Source organism: Labrus mixtus, chromosome 5 (genome assembly GCF_963584025.1).
Source record: "Labrus mixtus chromosome 5, fLabMix1.1, whole genome shotgun sequence".
NCBI lineage: Eukaryota > Metazoa > Chordata > Actinopteri > Labriformes > Labridae > Labrus > Labrus mixtus.
Window position 1 is genome coordinate 13,450,039 of NC_083616.1, and position 24,709 is coordinate 13,474,747.

The 24,709-nt window shown below is 38.5% G+C and overlaps 2 protein-coding genes across 5 annotated transcripts; one reads left to right on the forward strand and one right to left on the reverse strand.

Moving 5' to 3' along the window:
- The first annotated feature begins 338 nt into the window (after nt 1–338).
- LOC132974115 (aquaporin-3-like) lies at nt 339–5,469 on the forward strand. The gene is made up of 6 exons (XM_061037940.1): nt 339–526; nt 3,124–3,250; nt 3,446–3,583; nt 3,710–3,825; nt 3,925–4,142; nt 4,297–5,469. The coding sequence occupies exons 1-6, from the start codon at nt 419–421 to the stop codon at nt 4,520–4,522; spliced, it is 933 nt and encodes a 310-aa protein (XP_060893923.1). The 5' UTR covers nt 339–418; the 3' UTR covers nt 4,523–5,469.
- Nucleotides 5,470–16,041: 10,572 nt separating this feature from the next.
- On the reverse strand, nt 16,042–24,661 carry si:dkey-245n4.2 (uncharacterized). 4 transcript variants are annotated; one of them, XM_061037944.1, is made up of 6 exons: nt 23,995–24,661; nt 22,119–22,522; nt 21,779–21,932; nt 19,195–19,314; nt 18,821–18,911; nt 16,042–18,067 (listed from the first exon to the last, which is right to left on the reverse strand). In XM_061037944.1, exons 1-6 carry the CDS (start codon nt 24,203–24,205, stop codon nt 17,866–17,868), a joined length of 1,182 nt encoding a protein of 393 aa, XP_060893927.1. In that variant the 5' UTR covers nt 24,206–24,661; the 3' UTR covers nt 16,042–17,865. The 4 variants fall into 4 exon arrangements, with proteins under 4 accessions (XP_060893927.1, XP_060893929.1, XP_060893928.1 ...); XM_061037946.1 differs by having other exon boundaries at nt 19,195–19,308; nt 21,779–21,935; XM_061037945.1 differs by having other exon boundaries at nt 16,042–18,064; nt 21,779–21,935.
- Between the last annotated feature and the right edge of the window lie 48 nt (nt 24,662–24,709).

Sequence of the window (24,709 nt, forward strand, 5' to 3'; positions counted from 1 at the left end):
TAAAGCAAATATGTGGAATCCTGAGTTTCACATGGAAAATGTTGAAAGTTGGCAGCGTGTAAACATGGATATGTCAAGGGTTATAAATCAGGTCAGGAAACACTGGTTAAAGTAGTATTTTACTTTGTTAACCTGGAATGATCATAGTAAAGTGTGTGTGTGTGTGTGTGTGTGTGTGTGTGTGTGTGTGTGTGCGTGTGTGTGCGCGTGTGGGTGTGTGTTAGTGAGAGTAAATCATAGGCAGGGAGGGGTGGTGCAGAGGGTGGGGCTGAGCACAGTTTTGGCACAAACCCAGCCCAAGCCCATGTTGGCCCTATAAGAGGAGCCCAGTCCACCCAGCTCTTCAGTCACTCAGGAAAAACATACCTACCTACAGTGCTTGTTTTCTCACAGTGTCATCAGCCTCCAGCAAGAAAACATGGGCAGGCAGAAGGTGTATTTGGACAAACTTTCCCGGTTCTTCCAGATCCGTAACTTGCTGCTTCGCCAGGCCCTGGCAGAGTGTCTTGGCACCCTCGTCCTTGTGGTAAGTGTGCTTTTCTTTTTAGTGTGTGATTGGGTATGATTGTGTGCGTACGTTGTCACTTCTTTTTTCCTGAAAATTGGCACTTGAGTTTTACAGTTTATACTTAAGAAACATAGCATTCAGCACAGTGAACTCCTCTAATGGTTTTACATGTAAAATATGGCTTAATTACATTTTATTATTTTATTAATCCCTCAGTTATAAACACAGTTGGTTCTTAGATACATATTCCTTAAAATTAAGATATTGTTTTTTTTCCTAAATGGGAAAATTACAAATTAATGGACATTCATTTTTCCCTCCAATGTAGCAAATCACAGGACCTAAACCAGAGTTTCAAGCAGTTTAAAAAACATACATAAAATGTATGGTTTAGGCCCATTTTATTTACAGTATTGATTGACTGAAACTATCAGAAGTTGTTGTTATGTAATTAAACATGTTATTTGAACAGGAAGGTGTGGTTCAGTCATTCTAAAGGTGACACATGTCGATGGCAGCGCTGGGAGGCTCAATGACAGAACATGTGACATCACAGACATGGTTGAAATAGTTTAACTTCTTCGATCAAATATAGTAAAACTCTCCCTCTACCTCCACCCTTATTTTCATTTACCATTGACAATTCTAGATCTATACTGATGAATTATTATATGGAGTGTAAAAGAAATGATGTGGGATGACGGCTGGACAAGGTACATGTGAGGGTGTGTCTCTTTGTATGTCCTCATAGCACTTTAAACACTCTCACACTGTCACACTGTTAATAGTCATTAGCAAGTCTTTAGTGTCATTAAACAAGACTTCAGCTGAAGTTGTATTTGTAAAATTTAATCTGGCCACTGTGCTGGTTTACATCCAGGCAGTAGAGCAGGGTCAGACGTTGATACAGTTTTAACTCAAATATCAATTCAGTTGCACAGTCAACAAGGGCTATTAAAGATGCCCTAAATGGGAACACATATGTTCTATAATGTCTTTGTTCATCCTTCTGTAAGTGTTCTGTTAACCCTTCACAGCACTCTCAAAATGTGCCCTGCATTCTCTCTTTCAAAACCCTTTTCTGGGCTCTGTGTGGAGGCATCCAAGGCTCCTCATCCTGATTTTGAGAATATCACAAAGGTTCTGATTTAGAGACTGGTTTCAGGCCAGCAAATTCTTTTCTTTCAGCTACTGAACAATACCCAAATGTGTGTCTCAGTAGGCAGACTGCTGCTGGTCTTTTTTTTTTATAAGCTTCCCGACTGTGTTAAAAGCTGGTAGTAGCTGCATGGATGCACGACCAGCTGAATCAGCCGTTTGAATGTTGGCTGAGGAAGTGTTATGCTTCTTTAACTAACTACAACATCATGAAAATAGCACAGTAAGGTGCTCAAATCCTTAAGCGGTGACTGGATTTTTTTAAAGTTAAGAGGTAGTGCTCCTAGATTAAGGGTAGGATTTACTACCTTTACGACCTTTCTCTTGAAATGTGATCTACACTTGGCACTTGCTAATGGTCCATCATTTGCAATCTGATTCCTCTGACATTAAGAAAAAAACTGGAAGTGAAAACTTGTGATGTTTTATTGTCACAACTCAAAGGCCCATGATGGCAAAACGAGAGAAACAGTTCAGCATAATTTCGCCTATTAATAATGGTCTTTTCCAGTCATGACTGGCTCCATCACTCAGGGGTGGAAAAGGGTTTAGACTGAGGCGAGTGATGATGAGCTTTCACCAGGCGCCAGTCCCTCTGAGTGTGGTTCCCTACAGCTAACCTCAATTTGTGAGTACTGTGGTGAATGAAAAGTATCCTCATCAGGAGGCTTAAAGAGCAGCGGGCAAAGCATAGACCACACAGATTTCCAGAGGATACAAAGAGGATACATATATACTTATACATAACCACACAGTGTGAAGAATAATTAGTATGGTACCTGCGTGGCCGTACTACTCCTTCATCTAAAGACAACCCAATATGTTAATTCATCTTCTTTAGACAAGTTGAGTCATGTTCTTCCACAAACACACATTTTCTCCTTTTCCTTCACAAAACAAAAACTACACTTCAGTTTTTTTTTCCATGCCAGACAAATCAGCTGGGCTGTTTAGCAGCTCAAGTTTCCTCCAATCAAGGTCAACACAGTGACCTTTCTGAGTATCCTGTACTCCGGTGTGTAGTTATGAAAACAATAGAGCTCATTTAAATCTGAGCAGTGGTCATTGAAGGGATCTTTGTTTCATGGGTTTCAATGATAACGATCACCATGCCCCACCTTACACCTTGGCTTGCCCTTGACTGGCTGACTAAGCTCTGTACTGAAATGTTTGGTTTTTAAACAACATCAAGACACTAAATATGGTTGTTGTTTGGTGCACAAAGCTTTGTACTGGAACTGTTCTAGCTCTAACAGAGCACTGCTCTGCAGATCTTTGGACCACTTGTTGTGAAAAATATGCACTTTCAATCTTTTCCTTCAGAGCGAGCAACTTTGAAAGAACAGATTAAGCAAAATTGTATTTGAACCATTTTAAAAAAAACATATCAAACATAGCACTCAATTATCATTACAATATTCGTGTGTAATCTTGATTTTCTCATTCTCTCTCTCCAGATGTTTGGCTGTGGTGCTGTGGCCCAGTTGGTGTTGAGTGGTGGTTCTCATGGCATGTTCTTTACAGTCAACTTTGCCTTTGGCTTTGCTGCCACCTTAGGTATCCTGGTCTGTGGCCAAGTATCAGGTAAACTACTTTTTTTTAATGAAAACCTATGAAATATTTCTGGGTGGAAAAATCCCATTAGAACTTTTGAACTGTTTGTATATTAAATTGATCTATTCTTCAGACTGAGTCAGTATGAGGAGTATTTTGTGTATACTGACTTGATTCTGTTGCACTACATGTTCATAAACATACTGTCATTCTTTACATTTACAGGTGGCCATCTGAACCCTGCAGTGACCTTTGCCCTGTGTCTGCTCGGAAGAGAGCGCTGGAGAAAGTTCCCCATGTTCTTCCTCTTTCAGACAATCGGTGCTTTCTTTGGTGCTGCTGTCATTTTTGGCATGTACTATGGTAAGAATCCAAATCTTGAAAAAAAATGATGTTCTTCACATGGTTGTCAAAGATTTATGTTTCACAGGGTCTATGAAACCGGTCTGTGCTATATTGTTGATGCTATATTTTTTCTTGTTTCTTCAGATGCACTGTGGGATCATCCTGGAAGCTTCAATGTGTATGGACCTAATGCCACAGCGGGAATTTTTGCTACCTACCCTGGAAAACATCTAACACTTGTTAATGGATTCTTTGATCAGGTACTTTTTTGATAAACACTAAATTTGAATTCTACATATTCATATAAATGATATATCGCAGTTGTCCAACTCACAATATTATCTTCAATCCTTCCCTAGATAATTGGCACAGCAGCGCTCATAGTTTGCATTCTGGCCATCGTGGATCCACACAACAACTCTATTCCCCAGGGGCTGGAGGCCTTCACTGTGGGATTTGTGGTTCTGGTTATTGGACTGTCGATGGGCTTTAACTCTGGCTACGCTGTCAATCCTGCCAGAGACCTCGGACCACGTATTTTCACCGCAATTGCTGGCTGGGGCAGTGAAGTTTTCACGTAAGTGCTGATTGATAATCTTGATTGATTGATAAATTGTGTATCCAAATGTGAGTTATAACTTGGAATGCCCTCAGAGTCCCTCACTATCTTTGGTCTATGCACCCACGGGACCTTACGTTTTTGCATGATTAACTCTTCTCTTGCTCCTCAGGGTTAGAAATGGCTGGTTCCTGGTGCCTTTGTGCGCCCCGTTCATCGGCACGATCATCGGCGTGATGATCTATCAGCTGATGGTCGGCTTCCATCAGGAGGGAGAATATCGGGACAGAAAGTGCGCAGAGGAGGAGAGCGTACGACTCACCAATGTCAACGCCAACGCCAACACCGACACCAACGCCAAGGACAACTCCAACGACGCAACCAAAGAAATGTACTGAGTGTGTTAGAGACCTTCAGCTACACTTGCACATTATGTAAATAGCGACACAAACCACAATGTTCTTCCAGCCACGACTGGCTTCTTTTTAAATGTTTTTACAGCTGTTGGGATATTTCCCAAGAAAGTTGGGTTTTGGTGAAAACAGGCCACTCTCATCATTATCATGTATTTGTATTATATTGTAGACTAATGATTGTGTAAAAGTGCAGAGGAGAGAAACACAAGTATAGAAACAGAATTACATTAATTCTATTCAGAGATGAACATTTGGATCTTAGTGTCTGTAACACTCCATGGCAGTTTGAACAGTATTGTACGCTTTATGCTAATATAGTTTTGTATAGACTTTCATATTTTTAGGATTAAGTAGATGTATTTAGATTATGATATACACATGTCTTTCACTAACAATTTCTATTAATTATTAGAGTCTAGAATCTTTCAATGTTAGTACTTACATTTACAGAAAATTGGGAAATTAAAATGATAAAATTCTTCCCAGGGGTTAGAATATTCATCAGAGAATATCTGCTCAAGAGGAATATTGTGCATGTTAGGTACATTTAACAAAATCATACAATGCTTCAGGTCTACACCAACGTTGACTCTGTTGTTTAGAGCGAACAAATGTTTGTGAAGTAACATCCTTGCCACAGCATTCTTAACTTCACCGCTGCCATTTTAGAGCAGCTATATAAAGGCTGCTGTATCTTGAAAAAGACTCTTTCTGCAGTGTAAAAGTCCCTAGCAACTTGATCTCTTACCATTTCTGTGGTATAGTTTCACCTTTGAAAGTGTCATATTTGTGCAAAAGAAAAATGACAATTCTCTTTTTCTGTGTGCATCACCATGTTATCCTTTCAGAGGTCCCTGAAATTATACTCATATATGCTTGTAAATGTTTTTGTATACTGATATAATAAAGTTCTGTTTTTTATTGTTGCACTAATGTGGATCATGTTACACTCTTTTTACGCTACATTGTTGTTGGTCAACTATTCTTCTCATTTCTTGTGCGGGGGTATTTGGAGGGGTGGGGTGATAGGCTAGGCAAGATACTGTATCATGCTAACCTGTTAAAGAACCCTGGGTCACAATCTGTTTTCCTGGAGAACAGTGGATTGTGAGTTTACAAAAGATGTAGTAAAAATTGACCAATGTTGGAATTAGAATGAGCATTTGGTCAGGGAATAAAAGAGAAAAAATACTCGACATCATAACGTTAATCTATTCGTCAATGCTTTATAGGGTGCAAAATATTAACAAGAGTTATCTAAAAATATTGATCAGGTCTTCACCAATCTCTAACATTATTTACAGCACTGAGCCCCCAATAAGCAAACACTCTTGGTAACGTGGTTGGGAAAAACAGGCAGAAAACTTTAACCAGATTTTTTTTGGCATAAAGCCTTCTACCAAAACCAGCTACGTCGAGAATGGGTTATGTAATATTATTTTTTAATACTCTTGTATTGTGTATGGCCATGTGATTGATGGCATTAAAGACTTTACCAGTACTAGCAAAGCAGGAAACAAGACTACACATAATGATCTCTCCATTTACTCAGCTGCGCTATTTAATTATGATTTCATGTCTCCAAATGGAGACCATTTCCATCATTATGCAGTGCACAGCGGAAATTTCCAAATCTATTTAGAGACTACTTCCAAGCACAACCACAGACCAGAACTGGGCCACCATCCTTCAGTGCATAAATCTATTCAAATCTGCCCTTCATGGTCCTTCATACCAGGGTTTAGATTGATAGAAAGTTCTAGTCCTATCTCCCATTATAAACTAAATATGTGGACAATAAACAGGCTTGCTCTTTATCCAGCTTAATACACCCACTTACCTAATGTTACATTTTTGAAAAGAGTTTCAGAACTATTGTACGAAAGGCAAATCTGTTCTTGCAGAATTTGGAACTGGGCAGGCCAGTATGACTAAGATGGTCTATACAATGGTTCCAACAGGCCTTGCTTAGCATGTCATCTTGGGTGTGTGGAAAGGATAACTGACTGAGGTTCCCACTGAAAACTCACATGACCTTGTTGTCATAACAGACAGGATTATATAATATCATTTTTGTAGATTTGTATATCAAGTGGAGACTTACAAGTAATTTGTATTGAAACCAAATCAAAGTGCCTTGAAGAGCATTTGTAAATGTGAATTTTAGACATTATGTCAAGAAGTGATCACACAACTTGGCCATAAACAGAGGAATATGTGTACCTTGCGGTTGTTTTTACAAGGAAATTGTAAAGAAATATGACCAAGGTACCTCTTATGCTGTTAAATGAAAGTTCTTCTAAACTCTATGGAGCTTAATGTCACCTTCAACATACTGTTTTATTGTTTTGGCACACATCTGCCCTGTTTTGATTTACTCTCACTTCTTAAATAAGTGCCATTTTCAGCCTCAGAATGCAGCTGTTTTCAGCTTTCAAACATTTACCAGACACAAACAATAATGAATTTGATATAGTGGGGCATTTATTATGAGAACAGTTCAATCATTTACACGGGAATTTGAGACCAAAGTCCAGAGCTTAAAGATGAAGATGGAGTGGATGTTTGACTTGAATTTGCCAGTAAGCGAATACCATTTTTTCCAAATTAATGATTATGGTGCTCTGAATCTGTTGTTTGTTGAAAACTTTGCCAAAAAAGTATATTTGTTGACAACTTCTTTGGACTGCCAAGTGGCTCAAAATGACAATCATTGACTGCAGATTTAACCCTCATGCATAATTATGGACATTTTTGTCCATTTGGGCAAATGTTTCCTCTTTATCAGGCCATCATTTTGGCTGTGTTAGTGCATATGGCACAGTCTCTTTTGGAAGACATTTTGGAATGCAATTATTATTTTTTTAATAGATCAATAGAACTCTGTGAAACATGTTTACTACCCTCTTAAGTCAATAAGGACATCCAAAAAACTGCTATAAAAATAGAATAGATTGATATTTTTTCTACTTTTTCTGCATACATCTCTTAAACAACTTCAGCGCTGCTCAAAACTACCAAACATTCAATCATTTTTAGGAATTTAACCCTTTAAATACCAGTTTGATTACTTGATGTCACTGTTGTTATTTATGAAAAAAAACAAAAAAATAGTTATTTTCCATATAACAAATATGTGGTGGCTGGGGGATTTTTTTTTTAATCAGTCTTGGATATGTCAAAGATTAGCCAAAATATTGACTTTGATGCATTATTAGTTTTTGTGTAGCATCAGATTTAAAATGTAGTACCCTGTTTGGTCATTGGAGTACAAAAATTTCTATTTCCAAAAATGCTATATAAATAGAACAGATTAATATTTTTATAAAGATAAAGATAAACATTCTTATGTCAACATTGTTGCCTACATGTCACTGGCAGACAGCATGTTGTTAGTGGTAAGGGAGAGTAAGGACAACAGCTATGGAGGAAGGAAGCTGTAGATATACAGCTGTAGGCTTTATGAATTAATATTCTATCTAATGCACCAAAAGTTATCAAATTAAGGTATTCATTGTTTATCTAAATGTGACATATTTCTGTTGGGTATGCTAACATAAAATGATGGTAACGAAATGAAAAAAGACTTATTGTCTCCCTAGAATTAAGGGTTTTTATAAATCCAAAAATATAGATATAATTTGCAAGCTTATCAGCCTTTATTTAGAGTATACAATTACTGCAGATAATGGAGTGAAAACAAGCATGTTAGAGCCATTTATACATACGTAAGTGTGGTATATCTTTTGTGTGTTTCTAAGTAGAAGAGGTCAAGTGTGCATTCTTCGCTCAGACAATAGTACCAATTTTGTTGGTGCGGGAGAGAAAGAGAGTTGCGGGAAAAAGATTGTGAAGTGGATATTTAACACACCTGCTGCATCCCACCACGGAGGTGTTTGGGAACGTCAAATAAGAAAGTTCTAAGTTCCTTGTTAAAACAACAAGTACTGGACGACGAAGGACTGCATACACTCCTGTGTGAAGCTGTATGCATCGTCAATGACAGGCCTATTACAACAATCTCAAACGACCCAAATGATCTGGAAGCGTTGACCCCGAACCATTTACTACAGATGAAGACACAGCCAAACATTCCACCAGGTGTCTTCTCAAAGGATGACCTCTACATACGACGCTGCTGGAGACAAATTCAGTATATGGCGGATTTGTTCTGGCAAAGATGGACACAGGAGTACCTGCCTCTCCTGCAAGAAAGACACAAATGGAACACAACAAGAAGGAACTTCTGCATTGGAGATGTTGTCCTTATTGTAGACCCCTCTGCACCACGAAATTCCCGGGTGATTGGTAAAATTGTTATGATAATGCCAGACTCGAAAGGAATAGTCCGTGTCCAGATGAAGACAAACACACTTGAGAGACACATTACCAAGATATGCCTTTTGGAGGAGGCAGTGTGAAGTTCTACAGAGACTGAATACGATAAGTCATTTATTGTTTAAATAGTTGTAAGGTACATCTTGAACTGTAAGAAAAGTTCATGTTTTGTGTTAAATGAGATAATGGCTCTTAGTGTTCACGTTTGATAATTGATATGCTGTCAGCCTAGTCAATTAGGGGCAGGCTATGTTAGAGCCATTTATACATACATAAGTGTAGTATATCTTTTGTGTGTTTCAGTTTTAAGTAGATCATGCCAGTGACGCATGCTTAATTGAAGGTAATTAAGGCTCCAGTCAACTCCGGCTGCTGATTGGTTAAAGCTCGCAGCATGCTGCCAGTTTTATTAGAAGCTGTGGAGCTACAGTAGCACACTGGTCTTTGACCGTGCTTTACATTTTGTTTGATTGTAGTTTTGTATATAAAGCTTTCAGTATAGTACGGAAACGTAGAACATGGACTGGAGTTTTTTATGAAGCATGCGTCACCCATATGTTTTCCAGCTCTGCAGTTTGTGTGCGCATTTTTTTGGAATAAGACAGAGCCACACTAACAAAGCATAACCGGCTCTTTAAAAAAAAAATCCTCCAAGCAGCTCTCGCCAGCCACACATCTGGGCATGTGTTTTCTATCTTGAGCTGCATGGCGAGGGGCAGCATGCTGCCTGAGGCTTCAGTGGACTTCTACTATTAGATCAGGTTTGATGTGTTATGGCTCTGTAAGATATTGCTTTGGCAAATTTTAGCCCTTTACATTCCTGAAACATCATTGTTACATAGCCTTTAGAAACAAGCCTTGAGTTATCCTTACGTCTTTTCCACATTTATGGAACTCTATTTAACTGCAAAAAATGAGAGTGTGACTTATGTGCACAAAACGATTATAACAACTACATTTCACTTACATAAATATCTGTAAATAAATCATACCTATTGTTGCCCAAAAAACTGCCAATAAGACTACTATTACACAGCCACAAAAAACACAAAGAAAACTCTGCTTGTTTGGTCATTTGGTCATGTGGACGGCTTTACAAAAAGATGTGAAAATTCAGATTAACACATGGGCAAGGCACATTAGCTTCTAACAATACAGCTTAAATCTGGAAGTGTACCTAGATCCCATGGTTGGTTGCAAAAGAAGGCCTCTTCTTTCCAAAACCAATGTTTTTTACATTAAAACCGCGCTATACCTTCAATATAGCATCCCACATATCTTCTTCACAGGATCTTCTATTGAGTACACCTGTAAAATCTCCATTATATCCCCCTAAGCCAGGTTACTCATGCCAGAGTCTCTTCAAAGTATGTGCCTCTGGATAGATTTCAGCATTGTATAACACACTTATAACAAACACTTTCACTGGGGGGGTAAAACAAGCTGCTCTTCAATCTTCAGAAAATTTACATGAATACAAAAGGACTGTTTTTCACGGAAAGAAAAAGGGAAGGAATGGACAAAAGAAACAAGGAAAGACATATTAAAGTACAAGAGGTGAATTGCCTGAAGTTCAAACAACCTTTGTTTTTTGTAGGGCTATTTAATGTATCTCACAGTGGTATGGGGTGTCTGGTCCAGACAGGAACTTAATGGCCTGTTTTGTTTCACATAGTATTAAACACCTGAGGGAAGAGTCTGCCATGTGCAGACCATGTGTGATAGCATGAGCCGTGTTTACTGTGAAGCTGCAGTGAGTCCAAATCAGCAACAGATTCATCAACAACTTCAGCACCTTCACTTTGAAGGCCATCGTTAAGAACAATTCTTGGATTGAGCAGAGCGACACGAACAGACACATTTCTATAAGCCAAGCCACGAACTGCGAGGCAGGGATTCAATCTTTAATACCAACACGAACAATAACACCACAGATACAGACGTCATCATGATATCATTTTGTAACATTTAAAAAAAAAAGAAAAAAAATCAATAAAGCACACTAAATTTGGTAAGACTAATGAATTAATAAGTGTAACTGTTCTTTAAGATATATAGAATATGAGCCAATTAGGGGAAAGCAAAACTACATTATTATTGGTGGGTTTCATTTGAATTCAGAAGTTGGAAATTGAAGAGTTACCGGTCTGATGCGTCATCAGGAACGAAACCCGGAGCAACTTCAGTAGTCGGAGTTAAAATCCAACATGGATGCTGCACATCAGTAAAGTTTAAGATGTAACTATTGTGTGTATTAGAAGCTTAGTCCTCTTTTAGTGTAATTATATCAATCAAACTGAAAGTATTGTGCAAGTTTTATCTCTTGTACACATGTTGTCATGGTATTTTCACGAGCAAACTATCATGTGGTGTGTTGTTGTCGTAAATGGAGCACACCATAAACCCTTACCAAAGAAGCCATTTTTCGCTATTATTTCATTCCCTTGTATTTTGTCTTCTTGTAGCATCAAACAAAAGTATCTTGAAATTTAGTTGGAAGTTTTTGGCATGGAAACAGTCAAAATATATTTTGACTTTTTGAATTTTAACACACATAACTTGTCTGCCCATAATTCCTGAACAGTGCAGTGAAGATTCAAACATTTCATGCATTCTTTGAACAAACTAGAAAATATTTTTAACACTTTTCCTTCCAACAGCTCTTATCCAATCAAAATCACCACATTAGGTTAACCTCAACACATTATTTGACCGAGGCACAATCATAAGACGCCTACACTGGTAGCCAAAATTATATAGAACAGGAATGTGTCAACCCCAAGCATTCCTGCTTCTCATTCCTCCATAATTCTGTTTTTTTATTTATTCCAAACTTGTAAAATAGCTCATTCACATAAAACTCTGGCTCTCAGCAACAAAAAAAAAAAAAAAAAGAAATAAGCACGGCAGCAATGGCTATGGTGTTTAATGTGTCACAGTTTGTGTCAGTTTATCGATCTTTACTGGAAACTGAGCCTTACTAACTACAAGTTGATTCAGTGACAATTTCCTTTCTCATGTTCTATCAATGACTGCCATGAAGATGACAAACACATGCTCACAAGATGTCAGCATGTTTCTTCTTCAATCTTTGAATTTAATTGAAAAGTGGTCACAATGTAATGCTGAAAAGGAAATAAGAGGAAGCTTATAAATCCAGAGTCCTTTGAACACATCTGTTTATTCTTCCTTTTCTGTCTTTCCTTTTGTCTTTTCCCTTCCATCCAATTTTTTCATACAGAAATATGTCATCTGCACCGCATCACAATGCTAAGGAGTCTGCTTTGTTTCTTACTGGTTTGTTGGTATTTATATACTTTTCTGCAATACGGTGTGAAGGTCAGGGTTAGGGTTAGCCTACCCTTTCTGAATTCTTCCTCATCTGGTCATGGTCTCGTGTGGTATAACTGTGAAGCTGAGGGATGAGCAGGATGATTGTTTACTTCTGCAGTGTTCAGACTGTCAGCAGAACTAAGTACTGGAGATTGTGCAATTCTTCCAGGTCACAAAACAAAAGACAGCAAAAAACAAGACAAAAAACATGTTTATGGCAACCTTGGGCTTCCTTTCAAGAAATTGGGTCAATATAAAAGCTTTTTTTGGTGCATTTCACATTTTGTAGTAGTCAAAACATGCTTTCTTTTTTATGGTATGTTTTCATAAATGTTGCTTTTTTGTGACAGTGGGCTGTCTCTATTGGTGGGCTGGTTTTCAGTTCGGGGATAAGCATTGACAATACATTTCTGTTCTATTCTCTAACTAAAGATAACAAATCCCTTCTTGACACTTGACAAGAAAAGAACTGAAACATCATACACACTGCATCAGAACAAATGGACTGATCTGATGATTCCACCGTGGAGCTGAAATCAGACATGTGATCGTCCATGCCACATACTGAGAATGCTGAGTCAGTCCTCTCACACTCACACACCTCTTATTCATACAGGTGTCACTCCCACTGCCCTCTGCCTCAACTGAACGACGGCAGGTCTGGGCACATACAGAGCAGCCTGGTAGTCTTTGGAAAGTGACACATTTACAATTGTTTTATTTTTGCACAAGACTCCTCCTGCACACTAGAATGAAAGAAAAAAGAAAAAATGAGCTGAAAGGACTTGCAGCTTTCAGGGTGTGTGAGGGTGTTTACGTGACACAAATGAAATAAGCATAATTTAGAGAAGTGCTGGAAAACATTGGTAGGGTGATGGCTACTATTTAACCTCTTTGTATTTAAAAGAGACAACAGAAAACACTTCAAATATGGACAATAATCATTGTGTCTGGCAACTTTACTACAAAATATTGACTAAAGGTCTTTAAGGTATGATGAAACCAGTGTCTAAATAGAAGTGTCTTATACAGGTTTTCATCAATAAAACAGAGATATCAAATTGTTGTGGGAGATAACTGAGTCTAAAAAAGAAGAAAATAAAAAAAAATAACATGTTTTTATTTTCATCAGGTGTGAGGATGTGGTCTGGAGGAGTGTGGGACAGCATGTAATTTTAAGGGTGCTGTGTGCTGCTCATTAAACTTTGAGGCTTTTCATTATTCTAAACATGAGCAGCAGGGGAGACGGGGTGTCAGTGCCACACTTTTTTTTCCCCTCTAGAATTACGTACAAAAAATGCCCGTTAAACACTTACATAGAACAGGAGCAGAATGGCTGATGCAGATACACTACAGAGACTCTTTCAGTCTTTTCTTTTGAAAGTGTAATGTTTAAACACATATGTTGTGCCTCAGCCATGTGTGCTGGACAAAGGACTCAGGCCAGTATCACAGTTCTCAAGCCTGACTAGAGTTATTTTGGAGGGAACTAAACAAAGGAGTCTTAGCCCAGCACCCCCCCAACAGAAACTAACAAATAGGTCTGAAAAGTGGGGGGGTGGGGGGGGTGTCTGAATTCTCTATCCTCATTGGAGGAGGCCTGAGGTAAACCCACAGGCAGCTCCAGTCTTTAAAGGTCCCGTATTATGCTTTTTCTGGTTTTATATGCTCTTTAGTGTGTTTTCCATGTATCCTGTGCATGTTTAGGCACATCTATGTGCAAAAATTCAAAGTCCGCGGAAACGCGGCTTCTCCTACGTCCTCCTGTTAGCTGTAGCATTAGCCGCATGTAACGCTCGGTTCAGGCCCCCCTTGATAAAAATGTGTCCGTGCGGCGTCTTTGTCAGTGTGAGATCACTGATCTAAGCCCATTGGCTCGTTGTGGCAAGCCCTGCAGCTCATGTTGAAATTCCCGAGAAGCGTGCTGAGCAACAGACAAATAACGATAGAGCGGATCGGCAGACCAATCAGAGTAGACTTAGTAGGTACATACATTAAGTAGGTACATACATTAAATATACAAACCCCAAAAAGGGCATAATATGGGATCTTTAAAAGCAATTGCCAGGCATTGCTTCCTCCTCTTCAAGTGTTGTCTGCTGACACCCGAGGATAAACTCTCCAACAAGATGGACTCCAGCATTCGAGACAAACCCTTTCCTCCTCTTGGCTTACATATGTTAAACTCCAGAGCTGAGGTTGTTCAGTCTAGGTAGCTTTTCACATGCTGAATTCAAACATCAGAGGATTCAGCTGACTACTTCCACGGCATATTTTTAGGAGTTTTGGGCGCAATCAGATGCTATTAGGTTCAAGCAAAAAGAAGAGTTTCTTTCCTTTGATTTTTCGTAAGACGTCATTGAACGCAACCGGACAGGAGCGCTGGAGGAAGCCCACTGATCCCTGAATCCACAAGGACACAAAGAACTTGGCTCCTGTAACCAGAAGACCCTAGAGCAGTTCTCTGGTCGAAGATCTGAATCCCGCTTCCCTCCTCCTACATCTGCCACTAAGGAAACCTGCCTGAATCTGTTGATTTAATATTCAACAGAGTGACGATCTAACCAACTGTGCAACGATCACCAGGAGTTACCCCAAGTAAGAGCTTTGGTCTGGGCAGAAATAGTTTCAGAAATAGTTATGTTTCTTTTCTAATCACTGATAATTATGCATCATTGTTGACGAGACGTCATATTCTGTTTATTATCTGTTGTAAGCTGCTGCATTTGTTTTATTGTGATGAACCGCCGTGTTCGCCAATGTGTGTAATGCTACGCTAGTTTACCTTCAGTCAACGGCTTTCACAAACAGAAAGACCAGTGTACCCGCTGTTGAATCAAAGTCCGGCCACTGGCTTTCTGGTGTTTAAGTAACAGTTACTGAACTCAGCTCAGAGAGCTCAAACTATTTCAAAAGGCAGCCACACGGCTTCCTTTGTTGTCCACCATTTTGTCACCATGTGACGAAGCCATATGGTGCATTGTCTCTCTCCACCATCTTGTTTTCTCTCTCTCCCTCTCTCTCATCCACACACACACACACACACACACACACACACACACACACACAACTACACTTTTACACCACATTCACAAGTTTTGCTTGATAATGTTTGTTTGCTTAGATTAGTTTATGATAGTTATTTGTTTGATTAAGTTCATTGATTTTGGATTGATGTTGCTTTGTTTAAATAAATTCTGTTATAATTTTAAGAGAGCAGTTGTTTGTGATTACTGGTGTATTTGCATTGTGATATAAGCTGGGTGCGAGGGCTTTGTGTACAGATTTCACACCTTCAACTTATAGTTATTAATTATTAATAATATTATTAATTCAGTAACTAATTTGAGACTGATTTTAGTGATATTTTGGTTATATTTCCCTGATTCCAGGGTGGTGCCCCAAATGTTGATTAAACATAGTTTAATTATATTGTTATTTATATTGTTAATAATTAAATATAATTATTAAAGAATATAACCAAAGTTGACTTGATAAAACCCTAACACATATCTGCCTAAAGTTAAAATGAAAGGACAGATCAAATTAACCTGCTGAACAACCCAAGGCCTAGCCCAAAAACAATGCAACACGCTGTGGTTTTCTGTTGTAAACACACTCATCCTGCTTTGAAGTTTCGGTGCCACAGGGAAATGCAATTTTCTCTGAAACCCTCATCATCACAACAAATCTGTGATTAGATCATTTCTACAGACTGGCTGAAGTCATTACTATAAAAGGTGCTTTTGTCAGCAACATTCTTCTTCCCACTCAGAACAACATACGCTTTACATAATAGATCATGTAGTCAGAAAAAGCAGTGCAAGGCGTTATGTAAATCTCTTTTATTAGCTGATTCAATGTAAAAAAAATACTTTTGTTAGGAAACTAAAAAATATACCACATATATGCTCTCTACAAGGTTATCATGCAGATTCAAAGAACAGAAAATGTTAAGCTCTAAGAAGCATCATATGACCTGAATAACAAGTCAGTAAAGTGTTTCTAATAATGGACCCCAGTGGATATTGTTAAGTCAAATTTTATACAAAGGTTGTAAATAAACAGTCAAGTTCAAGTCAGTATTATAATCATGATATTCAACATTCTATACTACAGGGCTTTCACAATTGTAGTAGAAAACTCCTGAAAATCTCCTGATAATCGCAGAAGGAGCTGTATGTGTGAACGCCAAGAATCTAATTTTTCGCTGAGACTTCACCCAGAGTGTCTCCTGACAGACCCCTAGTATTTTTCCACAGCAAGTCTGAGTGAGTCAGGATATTTTCCAGAGAATTTACCTCGAGCCAATGGGAGCGGGGAGTGACGTTTCTACAGTGACTGCTGCATGGTGCAAAGAGCTTATACACGCAACCGCTACGATCTCTGTGCACGTCATTAAATGGCTGCATATTTTTTTCTGTTCATCAGTATGGTGTTCTCCGTTAATATTGTGATTCCATTGAACCACACATAGCATTGATATAAAGGCAAATATTCTCATTGCTTCTACTTCCGTGTCTTTTTTTTTTACGTCACGTCTTACCTAAGAGGACCCCCCTGCCCCCCCTCGTGTCTGACAGGGATCGTCTACCACTGTGAGATGCATGTGTGAACAGCCAGGTCAGAAAAATATCCAGAGCGCTCCTCCTGAAATTATCTGGAGTGCATATGTGAAAACGGCTATACTGTCAATATCAAAGCAAAGTGCATTTCAAATGTAATACTGTTAGACTGATAACAAAACATACAAAGCTTGGGAAAGATTTCTTTCTTTAAAAAAATATTAACTAAATAGTTATGATAATGCATGTAGGCATAACAGTAAAGTCTGTTAAGAAATAAACTTTCCCCAAGTTCACCTAGTTAATACACACAGGTTATTATACATATCCTATTATGAAAGGTGTGCTTCTCTGGGGTCAAGGTGTGATGCTTGTCAATTGTGCTTTTGTTATTAATATAGTATGTAAAGAAAGAAGTACGATGTTTAGTGACAATTCAACAATCTGTTAAGAATTACTATGCCGCCTTTCCAAATCCTCGATGTCAAGCATATTAACCTCATTCAAAACCACAGCACAAAGCGTCCGACATGAAGGTAGAACACATCTCAGTTGAGGCCTTGGCAAACAAAGATAAGTTTTCCCAAGTATTTATCCAAGTAAAGGCCTAACATATTTGATGCTTTGTTAAGCCCTTAAATGACACTTTGAGTAAGTCAAACACTTTCTGAATGCTTACCCATAATTTTAGAAACCAACAAGCAATCCCTCGAATCTCCAACAGCAGAAGTCAGGACTCAGTATTATTAAAAAACTGAAAGTCCAGCTTTTGCTCGTCTTTTCTTTTCTGGCAGCTTCATGACAGCTTATATCTTCCTGTGGCAGCTAAGCCTCACTGACACGGTTGCAATACTGATCCATGAAATTTCCATTTAATGAAACAGCTTGGTAACACTGATGAAAAGAGTCTGAAACTAAACAAAACATAACCTTATTCTGCCTTTTGTTTTTCACCTTTTCCACTTCCCCACAGACTCTCATTGAAACACATTCAGGAGCGTTTGTGCATGACCCATACACACATACAAACCGACACAAGAGAGCATGCATGTTTGCACAACTTAAAACACATTGAAATTTACAAAACCTTCAGGCCTCGTACAGTGGAGTTACAGTGCCGTCCTTCCACTGAATCAGGATTTCTCCTCGCTGTAAAGTGGGGGTGGAGTGCGGGAGACACATGGCGTGCTCTGTCAGCGGGGCTCTTTCATTGGGCACAGGGGATCGAGGTACACTCATCTCTGGCCGAGGAGTGTATGACTTCAGAACACACACCACCTTCTTCCTTCTGCTGCAGCAAATCAGAAAAAAAAAACTCAAAGTGGAGGAAAGTACAACGGTTCACTTTGTACTGTATTTATTGTTAAGGCCAATATTTCTACTCTTCCCATTTTTCTAGTTTCCAGGGCTTTCCACAAGCAACAGCTGTCGGCCAAACAGCTGACTACTCACTTACCGCAAGACACAGCATCAGGCGCATTACAGACGATACATATTGATAATATTCGGCTGAAGATGATATACTAAACCCTCCCTGAGGCAGGTCAGATAGATGAAGACTGCAGGTAACAGTTTGTATTACAGTCAATGCTTCCAAAACTATTTAAACTATCTGGAGAGAGTATTAAAAAAATGCATTTATTTCAACAGTGTATCTACTTAAAGTTTCTATGATTTAGAATGACTTGTCTCCCAACTATTATTTTCATTTGAGTTTAATCATGTTTGGAATATTTTAAGTTGTGGTTATTGGATGTTGGCCTTCAACATGCAGAGCTTTAGCAGCCTATACGGCAGATCAGCTGCTGCACAAAACAGATTACGTCAACTTGTTGTGTGTTTTCAGTATGCCACTGTTCTATTCACCAATCTACTAAAGTGTATCCAATTTGCAATGACGTAAAATAAACAAATCCTTTTGGAACTTAGCCGGTTTTACCATTTAAATGATCCACTTATACGAAAAATAATATTTGCTAGTTTAGTCAACTAAGGAATATACCTGTTATCTTTTCTAAAGTAAAGTTTGTGTTTATGTACTCACCTATTGGAGTAAACATTGAGGATAAGAATCACAGCCCCAAGGACCAGAGCCAAAGAGCTGAGTACCAACATGGTTATCTTCCAGCCCATGCCTTAAACAAACAAACACAATACAGACCAAGCAACACATCATTCATTAGATCCTTTGACATTGTGACATTTCTGTAAAGACTCTGTTTGTTCAAATAAAAGCCTATTGAAACTCCTTTACACATATTTCAACACACCAACGATAAACAATATTCTAAGATTCTTGGTCATCTATCTCCCCCTAGTGGTGGAAACATTATCAGGTTTATGTTCAATAAGGAAGGTTGTTAAGGCCTACCATCGAGGATCTATTCAGTCTTTAATCTATTACAGTTTATGATTTACCATAGTCCATGCTGAAGAAGATCATGGTGGGATCTGCAGGAGATTTGGTGCTCTGGAAAGAAACAGGGTCCTCTTTTGCAGAATGTGTTTCTGTAACCTCAGTGCCTGGTATACCTTCAACTCAAGGACAAGAAAAAAAAAACAAGGCAAATACAGGTCATCTTAAAATGATGATATAAACTAAACAACATAGGTTGGATTTATTTTCACCGACTATAAAACACACGCATATATTTTGTGTTTTAGACAGAGCCATTTTTTGAGGAAGGAAGCAGATGTCCTGTTTGTCCATCCTCAGTAATGAAAAGGAAATCAGATCACGCAGGATCCGCCTTGCATGGAGGCAAATTGAATCAGCACTGCCATGACTTGACATGTCACAGCGATGCCATTTCATACAGTGGCTGGCTTTCTTTCAAGACCAGAAAAATATTGATCAGGCAAAAGAGCCCTTAGCTAAATTAGCTTCTGGGTGCAGCATGCATGTGGTAATCTAATCTACAGACCGCAGCACAAAACATCTTGGTACTGATATTTTCTTTGCAGCACAAAGATTTTTGAATCATAAAAAAATGTAGAGCCCGAACGATTAATCGGCCAGGTGATAATACCAGCTGTTATTAGTATATCACGTGACTATCAGCATCGGCTAATTCTATCTCAGGAATGCTCCGATATTACATGATTTATTCACCAGTCACATGGCATTTCATTTGAGTTTTATTGTGTGACACCAGCAGTTCTCTCTCAGGCCTCAGAGTGCCATATTACAACAAGAATTATCACTCTGCAGAGTGTCATGCCATGATGCACGTACATGCGCAGTTACTTTCCAGTTGAGTGACCATATTGTCTTCATTTCACATCTTTTCCACAAGTTTATGATAACTGTATCCGAGACATCAATGCAATAAATGTGTGTGTATCTATATCTAACTATCTCTAAAGATCTAAGAAAGATATTGAAAGACATATCAGTATTGGATTTTTTTGGATCTCTAATAACTGCATCAGTACTGGCCCCCAAAATCCTATATCGGTTAGGCCCCAAAACATTTTTTTGAAATTTGAAAACATTTTCAAGCAAACAATGGCACATCTCATTTTATAATAAGATGAAACCCTGAAAGGCTCCTTGATGGTGCATTCAAAGAAATCACAAGATTTAAACTGTCAAAATCCATGTTTACTGTTCGAGGAATGGCAGCTGAATAGCAATAAAGGAAAAAGGACCAAAATGTGTTATCTTTTTCATGGTGTCCATGTTATCTTATTATGTCTTACCATGTTATCATGTTTTATTCCACTATGTCTTTTTAAATACATAACTTGTAGAAGTGAATAATTTTACCAAAATAATCATCTATTTCAGTTTTCCTACTGGCAATAATGATAATAATAATAATAATAAATATATATATATATATATATATATAAAAAATGATTTAATCCTAAAATTTTCCAAAATAACTGAAAATAAACATGAATACTGTACTGCACATGCTGGTTGAACCTGAGGAAGTTATAGATCAAACACGTTGCTCACTCACAGTAAGGTCATTTTCAGTGTGCAGCGGATAATTTCTAGTCTATGAATATTGCACTGGCATGACCTGATGCCAAAAGCAAGCCAGAGTGTGGGAAATACATTTAGTTACTAATTAAAAACAGTGAAGTATTTATATTTATTTATTTATCTGCCTAGTAGTTTACTATAATTCGGGTGGAATATTCTAAAGGTTAGGTCTGTAACAGTATTATTGTACACATACAATCTTCCAACAATGTCGGCTGAGGTCACATATTCACTTATAGCATCGCACTGCTTCACTCTGTGTTCATTCAAACTACTGCAGTGTTGAACCAGCAATGGCTTGTACAATGTTGCCACTTGTTTAAACTCACAAAGCAATGCTATAGTGTGTTACTTTTATTGACATTATATGACATTTATTCAATTTCAGGATTTTTAATTTTATAATTTTGTGATACCTGACATCACTTCTCTTTGGAACTAGTTACATTTATGGTATTTATGGTCGGTTATCCTGCAGCCACACGTCTGATGTGTCTATGTTCCAGACACTTAACCCCAAGTCGCTCCCGCTGCTTCGGAGGGGGCCTATAAATGTGTAGGAATGGGATAAGCTAATACTGACGGTAACTTTACATAGCCTCTGCCTTCAGTGTGTGAGTAGGTGTGACCTGTGGTGTTAAAGCACTTTGAGTAGTCAGAAGACTAGAAAAGCGCTATACAAGCTCAAGGCATGGCATTGAGGTGTCAAACATTAGAAATTCAGAACTGACAAAACATTTTGTCGACACATATAATTCATTATAAACCATGTCATACATTATTATGCTTTCATTTTTAATCGTAGTTTTATAAAGGCTTAAAAATGCAACATGTCGTGACGTCTAATGGATGTGCTTTTAAAGCAGTTAGGACATAACGTTCCCAGAATGTGTTTGTAACTAAGGGGCTGGTCCTTTGAGCATTTCAATTTGAATTATAATAGATTAAATATTGATGGAGGACAGCACTCAGTAAATTACTGATAGGGAGTTACGTACAGGTCCTTACCTGGTTCAGCCTCCTGTTGTATATCAGACACAGCACTTGAAGAAATTCCTGGCTCTGAAGATTTCTCTTGATGATGGAGAGTTTGGTGGTGGTTAGGTTTGCTCTCTCTCCCATTGCACAATGTCTGGTTGTCAAGAGTCCGCCATCTGCTGCCCTGCTTGGAAAGGAGGTGAACCAAAAGAACATCAAGCACTAGAATACGTACAAACCTACAATTATTAAGTAAAATTACAATAAATTTAGATTTCTTCCCTGATTTTAAGGTTCTTTTAAGTCATCTTATCAAGCTACTACAGAACATTTAATAGGACTTGTTGTTTGATTTCTAAAATATTCATACCTGCTTATGTTCCCTTGAAAGGAAGACCAAAGTAGATTCTTGTGTGGCACTAAGGTGTAGTCCCCGCCCTGTCAGAGTTATGTGTCCTTTCTTGGAACAGGACCATGATTGGCTCCTTGCCTCTCTGTCCATTTCCACCACTGGCACTTCATCTCCAGTCTCCTCTCTTTCAGCATGAAAGATGCAGGACTGCAGATGGACACCTTCGTACTGCTCTGCGGGGGCAGTCAAACACTCCCCAGTGCGGTGACTCCTGAGAGCCTGACTCTCTGGGAGCCACCGCCATTCCTGTACGGCTGAATATGGGCTGCAATCACCCAGAGACACTCTACCTCCAAAGCTTCCTTCTTGCACCTGCAGGCATTTCCCCAGCAGCTTGTTCTGGACTTTAAACCCACATGTTTCTGTGGAGAGGACATTTAATCGTTATAGTAAAAGCTTGAATCTTATCTCATAACTATAAACCCCCTCGTGCTTGTTGGAAGGAATCTGGATTTGTTTTGTTTTTCTTTATAGTGCAAAAGTGAAACCGTACAAGTGCTAGACGATAAAAACATAACAATGCAAACTAAACATAGTAGGAGGAGACCATATACAAAAAATACTTCAAAACACTAAGACATCAAATGGTATCTATAACATTAGTCTATTGACTTCAACAAACAAATACATTACAAAACATTAGGAAATAATAATACAAAGGATACAAGAAGGAAACGAAGAGACAGAGAGAGAGAGCGAGAGAGAGAGAGAGAGAGAGAGAAGGGAAAGGAGAGATGGTCATTTTTGTGTGGTGGACTTGAGAGGGAGAAGAGAGAACTGAGAAGGTTGTACAGTATGTGTCTGTGAAATTTCATTTGATGGGTGTAATTAATGTTGTTATGTGAAAGGTGAGGGTTTGTACAATGTTTATATGTTATGGGGTAAGGGGCTACAACAGGGCTTTTTAAAGGTCAAAGGTCAACTGTTGGTGATTTAAGGCTTGGGTGGCGGGAGTTGCTGATGGTACCGTTTGCCTTTGGTCAGGGCGGCAACAGGGCTGGGTCCTGCCATTTGCAGGACCCAGCCAGTTTAAGGTGTGCACAACTCTGAAAATACTTCAGTTCTTGTGCGGACAAGTTCATGCAGCATATAATGTCACTGATATTTGGTATGCACACTAAATAACTTTCTTAACAAATAAATTATATCTAAAGATTATATCTATAAACTGCTTTGACCAAGTACTAATGAGTCTTCGGTATGTGTCATGTAATGTAGTCTAATGCTGGAGTTCAGATGACATGAAAACAATAGAAAAGACATAGAAAAGAATAAGAAAAAGAAGAATTTGAATTTCCCTCGGGATCAATAAAGTATCTATCTATCTAACAAGCCAAATTCCATTGAATGGATGATGTGTTGATATTTACTAGCTACTTGGAAAACATGTGTCACTCATTTTAACTTAAGATTTAAAAAAAAAAAAAAGACTATCTTAATAGTAAGCTCCTATACAGCAGAAAACATCTTCATACTGCTAAGGAGAAAATCATTAAGTTTTAGCTGTTAGGTTTTACAACTAATGTAAGCTTTAGCTGGAAAAACCCCAATACTTAAAAGCGTGACAAAATCCATGTTTACTGTTCGCTTTGTTTGTTTTGCTGCTTCTTCAGAGAGGACGAAAGTTATGCTAACGCTAGTTTAACATTAGCTAAAGTTTCTGAACCATTTGATTTCAACGTGAACGACATTTATAGGCGTTTTCCTTCTCTTTTAAGTGGTTGTGTAGTGTCCTAGTTGTAGCCTACATCATCATACCTAATGTAAAGTGCGTTTACATTCGCTCGCCGAATAGGCACAATTTAACATATAGCCTACTCAATTGCTGTCTTACCTTTGAAAAGAGCGAATAACAGCAGACAGACACACAGCAGACCTCGTCCCATCGCGGTGGCTGGGACAGATAGTTTAAGGTTTCCCGTGACAATGCAGCTGGTATGAAAACCCGCAACAGGAGCAAGTGCCAGTGGGCGGAGAGAAGTTTCTGCTACCTCCCTCTGTGCAGCCATCACTTGAATATATAGAGGGAGGGAGGGGTCATGCATTCATGAAGTAGACTGACTCAGTTTGAAGGGACATTCATTGTCTGAATTCACGTTAAAATGCTCTGTTATTGTGAAGGAAGCAAAAGCAATAATGTTGTAGGATCACTTGGTTGTTGTGAATGTTCCCACACAACTGGAGTCATTGTGTGCACACTACAGGCATGTTGTTCTGAAAAACAAATTCAAAGTGAGCATCTTTGCTGAGGTCATTACTGTTTTACATTATTCTGTTCTGTTTCTTTTTAACCCTCTAGAAAATCTGTGAGCCATAGCCTACATTCCATAACATACCTTGTTTACCACTAAAACAGGCCAGGAAGAGTGTTTACTACCAACGTGCTACAACTGCATGGACTACCAATTAGATTTTAAGAGCATAAATCTGTTATAAGGAGAAAACAGTGTTCCAAGCTGAATAGGATTTCCCAGTCGTTACTGTGAGGAATGGGACAGCTTTTGGGGCCAGCATGGTCACATGATGTTTTTCTCTTAAATGATGCACCA

Excerpts from the sequence above, each read along its gene's own strand:
- LOC132974115 (XM_061037940.1), top strand. The coding sequence starts at position 419 with ATGGGCAGGCAGAAGGTGTATTTGGACAAACTTTCCCGGTTCTTCCAG. Across the intron at positions 527-3,123 it reads TTGGCACCCTCGTCCTTGTG|ATGTTTGGCTGTGGTGCTGT; the intron begins GTAAGTGTGCTT and ends CTCTCTCTCCAG. Across the intron at positions 4,143-4,296 it reads TGGGGCAGTGAAGTTTTCAC|GGTTAGAAATGGCTGGTTCC; the intron begins GTAAGTGCTGAT and ends CTTGCTCCTCAG.
- si:dkey-245n4.2 (XM_061037943.1), bottom strand. The coding sequence starts at position 24,205 with ATGCATGACCCCTCCCTCCCTCTATATATTCAAGTGATGGCTGCACAG. Across the intron at positions 19,315-21,778 it reads ACAACAGGAGGCTGAACCAG|TTGAAGGTATACCAGGCACT; the intron begins GTAAGGACCTGT and ends CTTGTCCTTGAG. Across the intron at positions 18,912-19,194 it reads CTTCTTCAGCATGGACTATG|GCATGGGCTGGAAGATAACC; the intron begins GTAAATCATAAA and ends TGTTTGTTTAAG.